The 17,946-nt window shown below is 39.5% G+C and overlaps 3 protein-coding genes across 3 annotated transcripts; 1 reads left to right on the forward strand and 2 right to left on the reverse strand.

The window, feature by feature from the left end:
* Window positions 1–7,599: 7,599 nt before the first annotated feature.
* On the reverse strand, window positions 7,600–8,763 carry HRG_10881 (fumarylacetoacetate (FAA) hydrolase family domain-containing protein; the record flags this gene model as incomplete). Its single annotated transcript, XM_044869351.1, has 3 exons — window positions 7,600–7,642; window positions 7,711–7,765; window positions 7,821–8,763. The coding sequence occupies 3 exons, from the start codon at window positions 8,761–8,763 to the stop codon at window positions 7,600–7,602; spliced, it is 1,041 nt and encodes a 346-aa protein (XP_044715700.1).
* Window positions 8,764–9,267: 504 nt separating this feature from the next.
* On the forward strand, window positions 9,268–10,860 carry HRG_10882 (homogentisate 1,2-dioxygenase domain-containing protein; the record flags this gene model as incomplete). The annotated part of the gene is made up of 4 exons (XM_044869352.1): window positions 9,268–9,335; window positions 9,388–9,895; window positions 9,947–10,136; window positions 10,355–10,860. 4 exons carry the CDS (start codon window positions 9,268–9,270, stop codon window positions 10,858–10,860), a joined length of 1,272 nt encoding a protein of 423 aa, XP_044715701.1.
* A 467-nt stretch (window positions 10,861–11,327) lies between these two features.
* On the reverse strand, window positions 11,328–13,033 carry HRG_10883 (amino acid permease domain-containing protein; the record flags this gene model as incomplete). Its single annotated transcript, XM_044869353.1, has 6 exons — window positions 11,328–12,189; window positions 12,250–12,418; window positions 12,484–12,622; window positions 12,683–12,759; window positions 12,815–12,891; window positions 12,954–13,033. 6 exons carry the CDS (start codon window positions 13,031–13,033, stop codon window positions 11,328–11,330), a joined length of 1,404 nt encoding a protein of 467 aa, XP_044715702.1.
* Between the last annotated feature and the right edge of the window lie 4,913 nt (window positions 13,034–17,946).

A 17,946-nucleotide genomic window follows, 5' to 3' on the forward strand; every position in this document is an offset into this window, starting at 1 on the left:
TTATTCTATAGATAGTACCTACGCGTATACCTTTACCTACTCCGTAATAAATTATCCTTCTTTCCTCTATCTAACGCCCTTCTTTATACCCGTTTAGTATCTTAATTAATAAAGAAGATCTTACTTAAAGAAGCTACTAATATCCTTTTAACTACCGAGCTTTTTACTAGGTTTTCCCCTCCTTTCTAGCCGTTACTAGTATATCCGTCTTATCTCTCGCTATCTCTATAGGAAGCTATTGCTACTTTTACTTCCCCTTATACCCTTACCCTCCTTTCTATACCTCTTTTTAGCTCCTTCTTCCTTCTTTTATACCGGGTGCTTTTAGCTTCCTTAGTCCTTCTTACTAAGGGATATCTCCGAGAACTACGAAATTAGGCTATACTTCGCGATATACCCCCTTAGCTATAGCCTGCCCTAATAGTAAGGGCATAGCTAATACGGCTTCGGGCTAGTAAGCGTATAAAGGAGGTTCTTAGCTCTATACTTCTCCCTTTACTTAAGGAAAGTAAGGGCCCTTTTAGGTCCCTAGGCTCTTTTAGACCTACTTAAGGAAAAGGGGCCTAAAGAGGGGAAAGTCCTATAAGAAAGGGGGCCTTCTATAAAGGGAAAAACCTAATTAAAATAGGGGGCCCTTTAAAGGGAAAAACCTCTTCCTTCTTCTTCGGCTATAGACGTTACCTTCTCGTACGGGCTATTAGCTCCTCTCGTAGACTCTTAAGGCGGGCCTCTAAGGATAGCTTTTCTTAAACGTCTTCTAGCCTAATTTACTATAAAAAGACAGATAGCTTCTACTTTAGTAGGGGCTTCGTAAGACCGTTAGCTTTTATTAATACTATTAGAACCTAATAGACGGAAATGAGTCCCCTTTAGACCTCTTAGCGTAACTAATACTAGTAGATATTAATATACTATAGCCGGGTTAATAGCTTACTATTTTCCTCCGTAAGAATTCGTATAGTCTATATATTATCGTATTCTATAGCTAATAAGGACGGAATTTATAGTTATAAAGATATTAGTAGCCGGCTAAGGAAAATAGCTTCTTTTAACGCTTTTAAAAGTACTAGTAGCTCTGCCTCCGTACTTAAAGTCGTAACGGTAGCTTACTTCGAAGCTCTCTAAGTAATAGTTCCTCTAAAAAGGGATATAATATACCCCTATAAGCTCTTTCTATCTAATAAATTATCTATAAAGGACGAATCGCTCGAATAGAGGTAGATTTTAGTAGCTAATTTCTTTCTTTTCTACCCTCCTAGGCGTAGACTATATAATCTCGTTAAATAAAGATAAAGGATAGCTTTATCTAATGCTTCTTAATGCCTAGGGCTAGGATTCTAGTTATACCTAGCTAGCTAAGAGACCGTAAAAGAGATATCCGGTCTAGTAGAAATAGCTAAAAAAAGTAAGGAGCCTACCTTCTATTAATAATAGTGTTTCTCTTACTCCCTAGCTTAAAAGGACGGATTAGGCAAAAGCTCTTCGTCTAATATAGGCGTAGAGGGAAGCTTCTTATTAAGGGAATTAGGGAGGAATTTATAAGCGACCTTATCGATATAGGCGTCCTAGGTAAGCTAGATAGTCCGTTAGGACCTATTTTAAAGGATTCGTATCCCTAGGAACTACTTTAGCTCCCTTAGCCTAGTTATCTTATACCTTTATTATAGGCCTTATATAGCCTCCTTAGTAGTAGCTTCTTCCTCTTTTAGGTAGGCCTAGATAATATTATCGACGTAGAAGAAGACCGTGATTTTACCCTTCTATATTATACACGGTTCCTAAGGGACTTTCTTAAAGCCTAGGGATTCGAGGGAACCTATTAAATGCTATTACTAAAGAAGGGGTAATTTTCATAGTCTATATAGAGCTTTCCTAAGCTATAGAACCTTTCCTAGCTATTAAAAGCTTAGTAAAAGGCGTATATAGATAACTTCTTCTTCCTTAAGTAGGTAGTTAATAAAGGCGTTAACTATATCTATCTAATCGAGCTCCGACTCTAGCTAGGCGCCGGATTTAACGGACGGAAAATCCTTTTCCGGTTACTGTTTTTATATATATAATAATATAATAAGCTAGGCTTGCTCTAAGTAGAAGGCCGTTGCCCTTTCTACCTATAAAGCAGAGTATATTAGCCTTAGGGAGGCAAATAAAGAAGCTGTTTATTTAAATATGCTTTTTAAAAATATTACTAAGGATCTATCTATTAAGATTCCTAATACTATACCTCCTATTTTAATAGATAATACTGCTGCTATTAAATTAGCAGAAAATCGGGAATTTTATAAAAGGTCTAAGTATATAAGATTAGCCTATTACTATACTAGAACTAGTATAAGAGAAGGGGAAATTAGAGTTTTTTATATTAAATTAGAAGATAATATAGCTAATATTTTTATAAAGGAATTAAGACCTAGATTACTCTATAAATTTAGAGATAGTCTATCCTTAGTATAAGTTCCTAAGCAGTTAAAAGGGGTTTTTAGATATTTCTTATACTTTCTATATCTTTCCCTTACTAGGTTTTTCCTTTTTAGGTTTCCTAGAGAAATATTTACTAGGTTTTTATATATTAAGATTTTCCTAGTAATAATAGGTATTACCTTATATAAGGTTATCCTATAAATAATTATTATAACTATAGATTTTTCCTACTATAGGTTTTTCTATTAGTATATACCTAAGGAATCTTTTCCTAAGAAAGAATAGGTTTTTATATATCCTATTAAGGTATAAGAATAGTTTTCCTAAAATTAGGTTTTTACCTTATATATATACTACTATAAATAAATTAGTAAAGAGTATATAAATCTACTCTTAAGGAGTTATATGAACTTTTCATTATAATAAAGTAGCTATATATACTCTCCTGATTATAAAAGCTAATAAGTGTATATTAATTATAGATAAATCCTATCTATAGAAAGAATCGCTCGTTATTGTATATTATTATGCCAATGTATATCGGGAATCGAAGGAATAGAGCTAGCTTAGAATACTAGCTAAGACTTCTAAGGCACGACCAACCCTTTAAACACGAATATTAATAGAACTAAGATACTTTTAGATTTACCGAGGTATCACGGAATTCCCTAGTCTTGGCTATAGTAGCCTAAATCTAGTCCTAAAAGGTTCTTCCGTTTAGCTATAATTGTCTATATAAGACAGCATATCCGCTTGTAGATAGATAGAGAATTATTAACTTTAATACCTCTTCTATATACTAATATATTACTAATAAATTCTATTGAAAATCCTACCTTATACTCCTTCTTCCCCTCTACTACGTAGTCTTACGTGATTCCTTAATTTCCTAAAATTCCGCTTTTGCTTATATACCTTAAGACTATCCTCGTAGTCTAAAGAGTATAATTTAAATTTCCCTTAAGTCTAGAGAATTTATATTCTTTCTATCTACCTATTTTTTATAAATTCGGTATTATTTCGTTCGTAGGGATCGAGAAGTCTAGACGGGAGTTTAAGAGCGTAGGAAGGTAAAAGAAGTCGAGGGGAATTTCGAAAGGAATTTTAATTAAATATTTCGACGAGGAATTTTAAAGGTATAAGTAGTTAATTTCCTAGCTTAAAAGGAGTAAGCCGGGCTTATAACCTCTTAAAGTATATAAGCAAAAGCGGAATTTTAGGAAATTTAGGAATTACGTAAGACTATATAATAGAGGGGAAGAAGGAGTATAAGGTAGGATTTTCAATAGAATTTATTAGTAATATATTAGTGTATAAAAGAGGTATTAAAGTTGTTAATTATCTCTCTATCTACTAGCGGACATACTATCTTATATAGATAATTATAGCTAAACGGAAGAACCTTTCGGGACTAGATTTAGGCTGCCGTATAGCCCTAAGACTAAGGAATTCCGTAATACCTTAAGTAAATCTAGAAGTATCTTAGTTCCACTAATATTCGTGTTTAAAGGAGGTTGGTCGTGCCGGTGTTCTTAAGAGGTCTTAGCTAGTATTCTAAGCTAGCTCTATTCCTTCGATTCCCGATTATACGATAACCGGCAACCCGTTTAATGCATAATAACATACAAAACAACGAGCGATTCTTGCTCTATAGGATAGGATTTTATCTGTAATTAATATACTATATATTAGCTTATATAATCGGGAGAGCATATTATAGCTACTTTATTTATAGTAGGAACACCGTTCCTTATAAACGTAAAGCTATTAACCTAGCTATAGTATATCGATATCTATTAATATTAGCTATACTAAGAAGTTTAAAGGGGACTTATTTCCGTTAATTAGGTTCTAATAGTATTAATAAAAGCTAACGGTCTTATAAAACCCTTACTAAAGTAGAAGCTAGCTATCCTTTTATAGTAAATAAGGCTAGAAAACGTTTAAGAGAAGCTATCCTTAGAAGCTTACCTTACGAGTCTATAAGAGGAGCTAACGGTATATATAAGAAAGGAGATATCTATAGCTAAAGATAGGAACTAGAACTTATCTTAAAGGAGGGCCCCTACCTTAATTAGGAATTCTTCTTCTTAAAAGGGCCCTTTTTTAAGGACTTATCCTTAGAAAATACCCCCTTTTTTATAGGACTTAATTCCTCCTTAGTCCCCTTTTCCTAAAGTTAGTTTAAAAGAGATTAGTAAAAACTAGATTTCTTAAGTAAGAGATAAGTATAGACTAAGACCTCCTTTATACGCTTACTAGCCTAATTATTTAGCTTTACCCTTTCTATAAGGGCAGGCTATAGCTAAAGGGGTATATCGCGAAGTATAGCTAAATTTATATTTTTAGAGATATCCCTTAATAAGAGGGACCTAGGAAGCTAAAAAACACTAGTATAAAAAAAGGAAGAAGGAGCTAAAAAGAGGTATAGAAAGGAGGGTAGGGGTTAAAAGGGAAGTAAAAGTAGCGATAGCTTCTTATAGAGGTAGCGAGAGATAAAATAGATATACTAGTAATAGCTAGAATAAAAGGGAAAACCTAGTAAAAAGCTTAGTAGTTAAGAGGATATTAGTAGCTTCTTTAAGTAGGATCTTCTTTATTAATTAAGATACTATATAAATATAAAGAGGGGCGTTAGATAAAGGAAAGAAGGATAATTAAAGCAATATAATAATTACTCCTTTACTATAACTACTGCCCCTATAAGAATTAAATAACTTTGCCCTACCTATCTAACCCCTTACTTCCCTTTTTACCTTTATATATTTTTTATATACTTCTTATATCTATCTTCGCGAGAAGTATAAGGCTAGTCCTTATAGCGCTTTTTATATATTAAATTACCTGCTTTAATTATAGAGTAAGTAGAGGCGTATATATAGGTACCGTTTATAAGATAATATTAATAAGCTATATAAAGCTCTTTTATATATAGCTAGTATATATATATATATATAGGATCTAGCCCTCTATATATAACTATACGGCTTAGGCTATAGCTTAAGCCTATAACCTATAATAATTAAAGACTCTTATATAATGCCCTCCCTTTAGCGCGGTGCGGCGCTGCCTTATTAACGGCTTCTATATAATTAAGCCTTAGGCCCTTTATACTACTAGCTCTACCTTACCCTTTTTTATTAATCGTGCTAGCCTTACTAGCCCTATTATCCCCCCGCTTATTAACCTAGGCACCTAGTACCTAGCTCTATACCTATCGGCCGGCCGGCCGCTTAAATAAGGGCGCGTTTTATTATATACGCCCTTAAGCGGCTAGCGGCCGGCCCGGATATATATAAGCCTGAGGTTACCTATCCCCCCGGCCTTAAGTAGCCTCCTCTACTAAGGGGTATATAAGGCGGTATCCCCCCCCTTCTTCTTTCCCTTCCTTCTCTTCTTTCTTTAACTATAGTAGTAGTAGTAATAAGTAATTTCTGCTTTACTTAAGGCGTTAGATTATCCCTAGCTATATAAGCTACCTTATTAATAAGTATTTATAGGAATAGCTATAGGAATAATAATAGTAATAATAGTAATAATAACTCTAATTAATAAGTCATTTATCTTATAAAGTAAAAGGCCGCGTTCTACTATACTAACTTCTACGGTAGATATATCTACTTCCCTCTCCCCCTCTTCCTCTTTCTTAGAGCGTATAAAGTTATTTATCGACGCTATACTAAGCGCGGCTAACGACGACTCCGCCGCTACCGCTACTCCTACCCGCGCCCCCGCGACCTCGCCTACCGCCGCTGCTACTACCTCTACTATACTAGCCGCTCTTTAAAAAGGGAAGTAAGGGGTCGGACAGGCAGGACGAAGTTATTTAATTCTTACGGGGGCAGTAGTTACGGCAGGAGAGTAATTATTATATTGCTTTAATTATCCTCCTTTCCTCTAGCGAACGCCCCTCTTTATATCCGTCTAGCATCTTAATTAATAAAGAGATCCTACTTAAAGAAGTTACTAATGTCCTCTTAACTACTAAGCTTTTTGCCGGTTTTCCCCTTTTATTCTAGCTATTGCCGGTATATCCGTATTATCTCTCGCTACCTCTATAGGAAGCTATCGCTACTTCTATTTCCCCTCTTACCCTTACCCTCCTTTCTATACCTCCTTTTAGCTCCTTCTTCCTTCTTCTATACTAGTATTTTTTTTTAGCTTCCTAGGTCCCTCTTACTAAGGGATATCTCCGAGAATGCGAAATTAGGCCACGCTTCGCGATAACTATAAGACTTCTTTAATAAGTTTACCTTTCTATATATAGATAATATCCTTATTTATATAAGTAGCTCTTATAGTAACTATATATAAAAAGTATTAAGGGTCCTTAGCGCCTTTAACTATATAGGCTCTACCTTAACCTAGTTAAATATAAGTTTAGGGTTAAGAAGGTAAAATACCTTAGCTTTATTATCTAGCCTCCTCTTTATCTTAAACGGCCTCTTCTACCTTATCCTACTATATATCCTCCTCCTACGAGGGCTCTTACGAGGGCATCGCGACGATGATTTCCTTTTATATATGCTGTGCCTTCGTGGGCTCGTCGGGCTCGGGGGCTACGGCAGGCACATCGTCAGAGTGTAGCGTACGGCGTATAGCTCGTTGATATGCCCGTGGCATGCGTGTGCCCGGCTCGTACTCATCGCCCCGTTGTTAAAGGTATCGTAATCCCTCTCTCGTCACTATAGCCGCAATCTTCTTGGTGGATGATAGGGCCGGCGGCGCTGCTGCTGCTGCCGCCCTTGCAGTACAAATCGCGGTGTAAATAGCTTCAATTTTAACGAAGTTGTTAACGATGTAAACTTTTCTCTAAAGAGGGCGCGTAGTCAAGGCAGGGAATATGCGCATACAAATTTGCGGTATCGGCGCTGCGCCTTGACCAGCCACACAACCCCATTTTCTTCTATGCTGAATAGTCAGAGGGCTATGCTTGATAGTCAGCCTCTATGTTTAATACGAGCCGTGACTATATTTAGTACTCGTTGCCCGAGAAGCTATTTCATCGGCAATGCTTCTAAAACCTGTCCAGAGCACTCTCCAAACCCTACGAGCTGTCCATCTTCGGTGGTTGAGGTCCCCGTAATAACTATTGTATCCCCATCGTTGACAAACGTTCGCTCTTCCCCATCCCCTAGCATGATCGGGCTGTTTCCCCCTTGGGATTGTTCCAATAAACTACCAAATGTGCCGGGCTCGGATCCTGATATCGTCCCAGAACCTAAAAGGTCGCCGCTCCTGAGGTTACATCCAGAAATAGTGTGGTGAGCGATCATCTGTGGCCACGACCACAGGAGATTTCTTGAAGACGTGTGTGTCAAGGTGGTGGTGGTGCCTTTTGCAGCTGCACATAGGATTAGCATCGATCAGGACAAACACACGTATATTCTACTGCCCACTTTTGACCGACACCTCCAGCCTGATGTCAATAATATTGTCCTTTTTCTTTTCCCGGAGATAGGGCTGTAGTTCGACCTCGTTCGACAAGCCCTGGCCCTTGAACGGCTCGAGCGCGTCCGCCAAGACAACCCATGGGCTGATAGAAGTTCCCAGGTTCTTTGCGTTGAAGGGGCCGAGCGGCACGTATTCCCACTGCTGAATGTCCCGGGCACTCCAGTCGTTCATCAACACGAATCCGAAAATGAATTCTTCAGCCTCGTCTACCGGTATGGGCTGGCCGAGTTGGTTGCCTTTGCACAAGAACATTCCCAACTCGAGCTCGATATCCAACTTAGCAGAAGGCCGGAAGGCCGGCTCCTTGGACGTGGGCGTGGGAAGTGCCTGGCCCCAGGGGCGACGCAGCGGTGTTCCGGAGACCACGACCGAGCTAGCCCGGCCGTGATAAGCGACGGGAACGTGATTGTAGTTCGGCTGCAGAGCGTTGGCAGCTCCGCGGAACAGAGTCCCGACGTTATGCGCATGGTTGCGACCTGCGAAGAAGTCCGTGTAGTCTCCTATGACCAAGGGGAGATGCGATTCGACGTCCGAGAGGGGTGTCAAAGCAGCCTCCTTGAGTTTCTCATTCGTTTTGAGAACGGCGGGGTACGGCGTATCATCGCGGAAAACGTCCCGTAGGTAGTTGCGCACAGCTCGATGCACGGGTCTCCCAAGATAGGCAAACGAGTTCAATGATGTTTCCGAAAACACACCCAACTTGTCCTTTGGAAAATTCTCGAGGCCCTCGAATCCACCCTGGCTAGCAAAGGTGGCCAGGTCGAGTGCATGCTCGCCGATAGCGACGGCTGGCCGCCGCACGGAATTTCTCTTGGTGGAAATGATGCCAAAAGGGATGTTGGCAAGGGAGAAGCATGACCCCTTTTGGACAGAAAACCAGGAACTCATTTTGAGCAGGTAGAATGTGCAGTTCAATGTGTCTATGTAATCCTCTATTCGATGTTTGTCCAGAGCTGGTCTGCCTTCCTGGGGATTGAAGCAAACTTAAAGGTCATTTGAATGGAGTAAGACAGGCTCGACACTCCGTACTTTCCCCTGAGACGTAACGGAGACGAGGCTCAGGCGTCGTGGGTTCCATGCTCGACCGGGAAACGAGTGCCCTCGGGATCGTTCCGGGTTCCGAGCCCGCCTTCTACGCCGCTCGACCCCTCCCGTCTGTTGCTCGGTTTCCTGTTTCGGAACATGTTCGCCTTCCCTCTCCACCCATAAGACTCGATCCGAACGGTGCCTCGGAATTTTTCCTCCCTTCAGCTAGGCCCCTCGGACCAGGGGCGGCGTGAGAGACTGCCAATGTAAATATCTTTGATCTCATGTGAATTGTTTTCGGTATCGTAACCTTCCATGTTCCCATCCTTACTAGAACCAACTTGAATTCTTGCAGAGCAAGCCAAAATGCCCACGACGAACTTTGCCACCCCTGAGAAATACCAATACCTCAATGGCTTTGGTTCATTCCACGAGTATGCACGACAACACACGCCGGCACGGTTGCAAGCTAACGGCACCGCGCAGATCAGAAGCCGTCGCCGATGCGTTGCCCATCGGTGCCAATTCACCCCAAAAGCCACCACATGGTTTGTACGCGGAAAAGCTATCGGGAACGGCATTTACGGCGCCACGCCAAGAAAGCCTCCAAAGTTGGCTGTATCGCATCCTCCCCTCAGCCGCACACTCCACTTTTGAGCCTCTAGATGGGCCCGCAAGTGCTCAACTGAGGGAGCCCCTGAATTTTGTCCCTAATCAGCTTCGATGGGATCCGTTTGATGTCGAAAACGACGTGGACTGGGTCCGTGGCTTGAGGCTGGTGGCGGGAGCCGGGGATCCAACAGTCAAGACGGGCCTCGGCATTTACATCTTCACCGCTGGTCGCGACATGGACCGATCCACGGCAATTTATTCTTCGGACGGAGAAATGCTGGTCGTCGCTCAGCAAGGCGTCCTTGACATTCAAACCGAGCTTGGGAACCTCCTGGTCAGACCCAACGAAATCGTCGTCCTCCCTCGCGGAATCAAATACCGGGTGACCTTACCCGAGGGTCCCGCCAAGGGTTATGTCCTCGAGCTGTACCAGGGACACTTTACCCTGCCAGAGCTCGGCCCGATTGGTTCCAACTGTTTAGCTAACCAGAGAGACTTTCAAGTACCAACCGCTTGCTTTGAAGAGGACACCAACACTAGTTGGTCGATTGTCAACAAGTATAATGGACAATTGTTCACCGCTAAGCAGAATCACACACCATTCGACGTGGTAGCTTGGCACGGCAAGTGAGTCAACCCAGCCAGAACTCAAAAACCCTGGCATTTATTGACGAGAACGTGGCAGATGTGAGTCAACTCTGTGCACCGTACGAACGTAGACTAGAGCAACATTGTATCGAAGCGGGCAACCTTGGTGATGCCGTGGCCACGTTTTACTCTCCTCTCTAATTCAAGAACTGAGCATTCTCTCTGCTGGTTATTATGCTGACATCGGGAACAGACTACCCGTATAAGTACGACCTAGGACGCTTTTCTGTGATTGGAAGCGTTTCTTTCGATCACCCTGACCCTTCGATTTACACGGTATTGACCGGGCCGTCTGATCATCCAGGCACCGCCGTCGCCGACTTTGTCATTTTTCCTCCCAGGTGGCTTGTTCAGGAAGACACATTCAGGCCCCCTTGGTACCATCGCAACGCAATGTCCGAGTTTATGGGACTTGTGTGCGGTGAATACGACGCGAAGGCCGGCGGAGGCTTCCGTGCAGGCGGTGCTAGTCTGCATAACGTGATGAGCGCTCACGGTCCTGATGCGCGCACGTTTAAAATTGCAAGCAATGCCGAGCTGCAGCCCCAAAAGATTGGCGAGGGGAGCATGGCATTCATGTTTGAGAGTTGCCTGATGCTTGGACTCACCAAATGGGGCCTCGAAACGTGTTGCAAGGTGCAGACAGAATATAATCAGGACAGCTGGTCAGAGCTACGCCCGCACTTCAAACGCCCCTGATTTACTGACAAGGGGTGCTTGATGATAAATATTATGCGGAAATTCTAACCAAGTTCATCCATTGCTGTTTCCGTTCAACCCATCGTGCTTGAATTTAGAGTGATCAACCGTCCAGTCCTGGTTGAGTCATTTCGGGTCGTCCAACTGCGGAGATAAGAAGTAAATACCCCATAAGCCCGAAGTGGCAACATGAAATAGAAGTTTCATCTAACACCATGCTACCTACACAAGTAGCAACGAGTTGCTTTCCATTTCTGCGCCTTCCCCATTGAGTATACTTTGGCTCCTCGTTAAGACCCGAGGCCTACATGTAGCGAGGCGTGTCCCGCGAGTACAGGTGGTTTTTGGCTTTCAAGCGTATTATACGTCATATGTCCTTCTTTACATGCCTAGAGTTCTGAAAGATAACCGAATTATCAAGCTCTATTCCCCTCTCAGCGGGGTGGATCGAAAGTTCCCTCCGCCATCTAGCTAAATTGAAGGTCTCCGTGATCCTGTTTGTTAAGGCGTTTATCATCCCCGTGGACTGACACTGACAGATTGGGTATTGAACTGACATAGGTCACCGGAACCTCGAACTTGTGCCTGGCAGCTATGGTGTAATAGATGGCCCCAAACGTAAGCCAGCCGGCCAGGACGACTGAGGAGTAGTTCATCCTTTGCAGCGTTGCGGGAAGGGTGGTCGGAAAAGTCCTGAAGACCATGACAACCACCATCCAGATCATGCTTACAACATTGAAGGTGAAGCCCAGCCATGGGCGGAGGCGGAAAGATCCAAAGTTCTGCTTGCCCAGGTTTTGCCGTCCGTGGAAGAACATGTATGCAATGGGGAGAATATACGACAAGTAGAGGCCAATAACTGCCATCGACAGGACCGCATTGAAAGCAGCGTCATTGCCGAGATACATAAAGCCAAGGAGCGCTTGCAAGGCGACAACCAGCACGACGGCTCGAACGGGAACTTGCAGCTTTGGGCTAACGTGGCTCAAGTACTCGTGGCATGGTGTGGCTTTATCGCGAGCAAATGCCCAGAGCGTCCGAGACGTCGACGTTGTGCTGGCGACTGTTGCCGCAGCGGCGACTAGGACCAACATGAGCGACATGATGGTGGCCCCGACCCTGGACAGTGTGGCGTCGAGATATATCTCCATGAATGGGAAGCCGGTTGGCGTGTCGACTAAGCGATTGACTGACCTGGCGGAAAAGAGAAGCAAAATGCAATACACCAGACCCATTAGACCGTTGACGACAACACTGCCGATCATGGCTAACGGAACGTTACGGCTTGCGTCCGGAAGCTCTTCGGCCAAGTGGCAAGCCGCGTCGTACCTGGAAACGTCAGTCGAGTTGATCGGCATATAATTAAGACATTTGTAAATGTAAACTTACCCAAGAAGCGGATAGACTGCATTCAGGAGACCAATTAGCCATGATACGGCATCCGAGTCCCAACCACTACTATTGACGAACTCGGCGAAGACAAAGGATGCTGTGTTTTTATTGGCCATGACCACGAGGGTAATGACAGTGCCAAAAAAAGCGACAATATGGGTAATTCCTAGGAGACTCTCAGCTTTCCAGTGGCTTTGAATCAGTACGAGGTAATTCTTCGTGACGCCGCACCAGACATTAGGTTAACGTGCGGCATCGCCTTGACGCCCCAGACGTTCATACCAGCTGCATAAAGTAGTGTGGCCCAGTAGAACAGCATGCCCTGCCAACGCTTTGGTACATAGGAGTCGTCATTGAGAGTGGTTAAAGCCTGCGCTTGCAGACCCGCTGCGAATGCGGCCGAGGCAGCGAAGACTATTTGCCCGCCCACGGATATCCAGCCCGTGAAATAGGAAGCAGCGAGCTTGGACCGGGCTGGGCTGAGAGCTGCGACCCAGCAGTATTGCCCTGTGACTTCGAATGTGAGCCTATGAGCTGCCAGTGACGCTTCAATAGACCGCACCTCCTGCTGTTGGATAAATGGAGGCGATCTCTGCGAGCGAAGTGGCGATGCAGATGGTACACAGAAACGAAGCAACACTGCATCCGCCGCCCAAAGTCAGCACGTTGTCCCGTTCTTGCGCGGCAGCAGGGAGTCTTGCTAGTTGTAGAACAAGCACGGAGGCCCGCCGCTAACCAGCGCAGCCGCGATAACTGAAGAAAGCGCCTCCCATGTTGCCATCAAACAGATGCAGAGGGCGCCCAGTGCCGGAAGAGAGTACGTGCGACGAAGTTCTTGTCGATGACCGGAACTGGGCCAGCCGCGTCTCGTCAGCAAGAGCCTCGATGCCGGCGTGAGAGGCTCCAGGCTCCATGCCGGAAGGCAGTTGGTTCAAACCCAATCGGCTACAAGCAACATGTCTCCCAAGGTCTTTATATATAAGACCGATAAGTAGGGATATATTATACGCTTTAAGGCACGTATTATAGTTCGTAGAGACTAATAGCCTAAGGATAATAAAGATATATATATAGCTACGCTACGAGCATAAATATTTCGATTGCTAATAGCCTTCTACTACCTTAAGGACTTTAAGATAGAATAATATAACGTAAAAATAGTATTCCTATATATAATCCTACGCTAAGAAGTCTATTACTAGCCTTTACCGGGATTCTTAATACCTAGGCTATGCCTAAAGCTATTAAGAGGACTATATAGGCTCTATATCTTTCTAAAGCTATAGTTTAAAGAGATATCTGGTTTCTTTATAGATCTAAGAGCCTAGTAGCTAGTAAAAGACGCCTATATACTAGTCTATAAGGGCGTTATTATCTTCTTCTTTATTAATAATATTATTATAATATATCTTAAGGGATAGAAGTAAGATTAAGAAGAGCTATATAAAGCTATTATAAAGAAATATACTTTAATAGGGACGAGGGCATATACTTAAAGCACGCGTAGTATATAGCTAAGGATTAGTAAAGTAATTAACCGCGTAATTATCTAATTATCGGTCTTATATATAGCTCTAAGGGTTTTAGGTTATTAATATAAGTCTTAGAGATTTCTCTACTCTATGCCTCTTTATCTCTACTAAAGTCGCGTAACTAGCGGCCTTTACTTTAAAAGGGAAAAATAAATATTTAAATTAACTATAATTAAGGAAGATATCTAATTAAATAATCCGTGCTTTTATAAAGCCTTTAAGTATACTTAGGGGAGGTAGATAGGAAGCGCTAGGGGTCTTATCTCTTTAACGGGCTAATATCTATAAGGGTGCGATCTTACCTATTAAACTCCTACCTAGTAACTTTCCGACCTAAGATACTAACGGAAAAGGCGCGATAATAATAAGTAAAGGCTCTTATCCTAAGTATATAAGTAAGTAAATAAATAAACTATTAACGGAACTTTTCTCCTTTACTATAATCCCTTCCCTTTATATTATTTATTCCTCCCTTTACCTATAAGCTACGTATTTAGCTCTTTCTTATCTTTACTCGCGTACTTCTTTCTTTAGATAATTATCTACTACCCCTTATATACGCTCTTAAGTATTTAGGCTTATTATACCTAGGGGTATTAAGGAAATAAAATAATTAGTATCTTTACTAGTTTATAGCTTTAAGTATAGCTAGATTGAATAAGCTATAAAGTCTTATAGATTAATCGTTATTACGTTGCTAGTAGTCCTATATAAATATATAGAGTTATAGTTATTAATATCCTAGTAGTAGTTTTAATATATTCCTAGGTTTTTAACTCCTTTAACCTAGGTAGGTTTTAAGCCTAGTATAAACCTTATAAGGACTATAGCTAAAGAGGCTATTACTATACTTTATTTCTAAGGAGTAATAGGGCGCGCTATAAGTATTACTAAAGTCTTTAGCCTTAGGGTAATTAACTAAGTGCCTAGTAATTTTAAAGTCCTAGGGTAAGTTAGTAGCCGCGCTATCTACCTTTCTTCCTTACTAGCTTCTTATTAAGTTATCGGCGGAGGTATAGTTATAAGTGTTTTACTCCTCTATATATTCTAAGGAATTATTAGTAGTAGGTAAGGAGTAGGCTTAATTAGCTATATATTTAAGGGGGAGAATAAAGGTATTGTTTTTATATAAATAAAGGGACTAATAAGAGCGCTTAGCTCTCTCTTTTATAGACTTTAAAGTAGGGATCCTATCTTAAGGTTACTTACGGAAAGGCTATTTAGTTTAGATAAGGAGCTTAATTTAGTTAACGCTTAAGGTAATAAAGGTCTAAGCTTATTCTCGATTCTTATTAGCGTAATTAGATAGTTAAGGGTCTTTTTAAGGAGGAGTTTTATAAAGAAACCGCGCGTAGCTTAAGCGATTAGGTTAAGTTACTTTATAAGGGTAGCTAGTATAGATAGCTCTTTTCTCGCTCTCTTTACTATATAAGCTAGTTTTATATCTTTTTAGAAGGAACGGTGTTCCTATTATAAATAAAGCAGCTATAATATACTCTCTTAATTATATAAGCTAATAAGTAGTATATTAATTATAGATAAAATCCTATCTTATAGAGCAATAATCGCTTATTATTTTATATATTATTATATATTAAACGGGTTACCGATTATCATAAGATTAGGAATCGAAGAAATAGAGCTAGCTTAGATTACTAGCTAATACCTCTTAAGAATACTAGTATAACTAACCTCCTTTAAATAAGAATATTTATAGAACTAAGATACTTCTAGCTATACTTAAGGTATTACTAACTTCCTTAGTCTTAGGGCTATACGGTAGCCTAAATTCGGTCTTAAAAGGTTCTTCCGTTTAGCTATAATTATCTATAAAAGGTAGTATATCTACTAGTAAATAGAGATAGAATTATTAACTTTAATACCTCTTCTATATACTAATATACTACTAATAAATTCCGTTGAAAATCCTACCGTATACTCCTTCTTCCCCTTTATTACGTAGTCTTATATAATTCCTTAATCTCCTTAAATTCCGCTTTTTTATATATATCTTAAGACTTTTAAAAGCAGTAGTTTCTATTTACTAGGCCTATTTAAGAGGTTAACTACCTTTAGGACTTCTTAGAGGTCTTATTCTTCTTAATCTCTTAGGATAATATAGTTATATTAGTAAATCCGTTTATACTTAGGAATACTTATAAGAAAGACTCTACTAAAAGTTATTAAGCCTTAATTAAATAGTATCCTTTATAGTTATCTAACCCTACTATTAAACTACTAGGAAACTCCGCTACCCTATAATATCGCTTATATATAATTAAGTTCGTTTACTATAATAGCTTAGATTCTACTTATTAGCTTATTAATATAGCCTTTTATACTTATCCTCTTATCTAGCTTAAAGAAATACTAGTCTTAGTATAAGATTTTATCTATTTATAGGGCTTCTTATATTACTTTATACTTTTACTTTAGAATTACTTTAACCTTTAAGTATCGCTACTTAATTATCTTAAGGTATAGTATAACTATACCGTTAACCTAGTATTAGATTATTATTAAGGCTAAGTAGCTATATTCCTACCCTTCTTACTAAGTAGTATAAGGGACTAGCGTATAGGTAAAGTTAAAAGGAACTTAAAGGATATAAAGAAACTACCGCTATACTTATAGGAATATATAGAGCCTAGTATACTATCCCTCTTTCTAAGTATTAAAAATAACTAAGTTTCCTTCTTTATAATCTTAAAGGAACGTTCCTTAATAGAGTCCCTCTTTATTTAGTCCTACTAAAAAGTTAATAACTCTAGTTATATACCTTTATTTATATATAAAGTAACTAAGGTTAAAGGTAGGAGCGGTAAACTTTATTAAATACTCCTTATTATTTAAGTATTTATAGTACTTTATATATTTATCTTTTTTATCTTTAATAGGTTCCTTTTAGTAATTAGTATAAACTAATAGTAAGTAAGGTAAAGGGTATACTATATTCTTAATACCTCTTATTAATATCTTAATTATTATACTAAAGATAAAGCTTATAGCTTATTATTTATTAATAGCTTTATAAAGAAAGTTATATATATCGACGATATACTCTTCTTAGTAAGCCTTATTCCTAGTAAATCCGTTTATCTTTTTAACGCCCTTATATATTATCTAAGCGTCTTTAAGGGTAATATACTACCGTTTAATAGCGCTTTTTAGTATTAAGTACTAACTATCTTTATAAATATATTAAGGCGGTTACTTATACTTATAAACGTCCCGTTAGTCTTAGTTTATAAACCTTTCCTGACCTTTAATATAAAAGCGCTATTTACTGCCTTTTACTTTAACTTTACTATAGTAAGTAAGTAAAATAAAGCTCTTAATCTTAAATAGTAGTATATTAAAGAAAATAGCAGTATTCTTAGGGAGGTCTATAGCTAGGCCTAAGATACTATTTAGGTTCGCTGCTATATCTTAGGAAAGGGTAGAGTAAGCGGGAGAGAAAGAGAAGTTAAGATTAGATAGTTAAGGTAAGTAGTTCTAAGTTATAACGCTAAGACGCTAAGAAGGTTATTCTTAAGGTATATAAGTAAAAGCGGAATTTTAGGAAATTAAGGAATTACGTAAGACTATATAATAGAGGGGAAGAAGTAGTATAAGGTAGGATTTTTAACGGAATTTATTAGTAGTATATTAGTATATAAAAGAGGTATTAAAGTTAAAAATTCTATTTCTATCTACTAGCGGACATACTATATTATATAGATAATTATAGCTAAACGAAAGAACCTTTTAGGACTAGATTTAAGCTACTATATAGCCTTAAAACTAATAAACTTAGTAATACCTTAAGTATAGTTAGAAGTATATTAGTTCCGCTAATATTTATATTTAAAGGAGTTTAGTCGTGCTAGTACTCTTAAGAGGTATTAGTTAGTATTCTAAGCTAGCTTTATTCTTTTAATTCTTAATTATATAATAACTAGCAACCCATTTAGTATATAAATCTTACGTTATAAGATAGGATTTTATCTATAATTAATATACTACTTATTAGCTTATAAAATTAAGAGAGTATATTATAGCTACTTTATTTATAGTAGGAAACCACCGTTCCTTATAGTTATATATATATATATAAGAGTTATAGTAATAAAAGAGATCGTTATAAGTAGGGAAGTATATAGAGTATATATATATATATAAA

Source organism: Hirsutella rhossiliensis (assembly GCF_020360975.1).
Source record: "Hirsutella rhossiliensis strain HR02 chromosome Unknown scaffold00017, whole genome shotgun sequence".
Lineage (NCBI taxonomy): Eukaryota > Fungi > Ascomycota > Sordariomycetes > Hypocreales > Ophiocordycipitaceae > Hirsutella > Hirsutella rhossiliensis.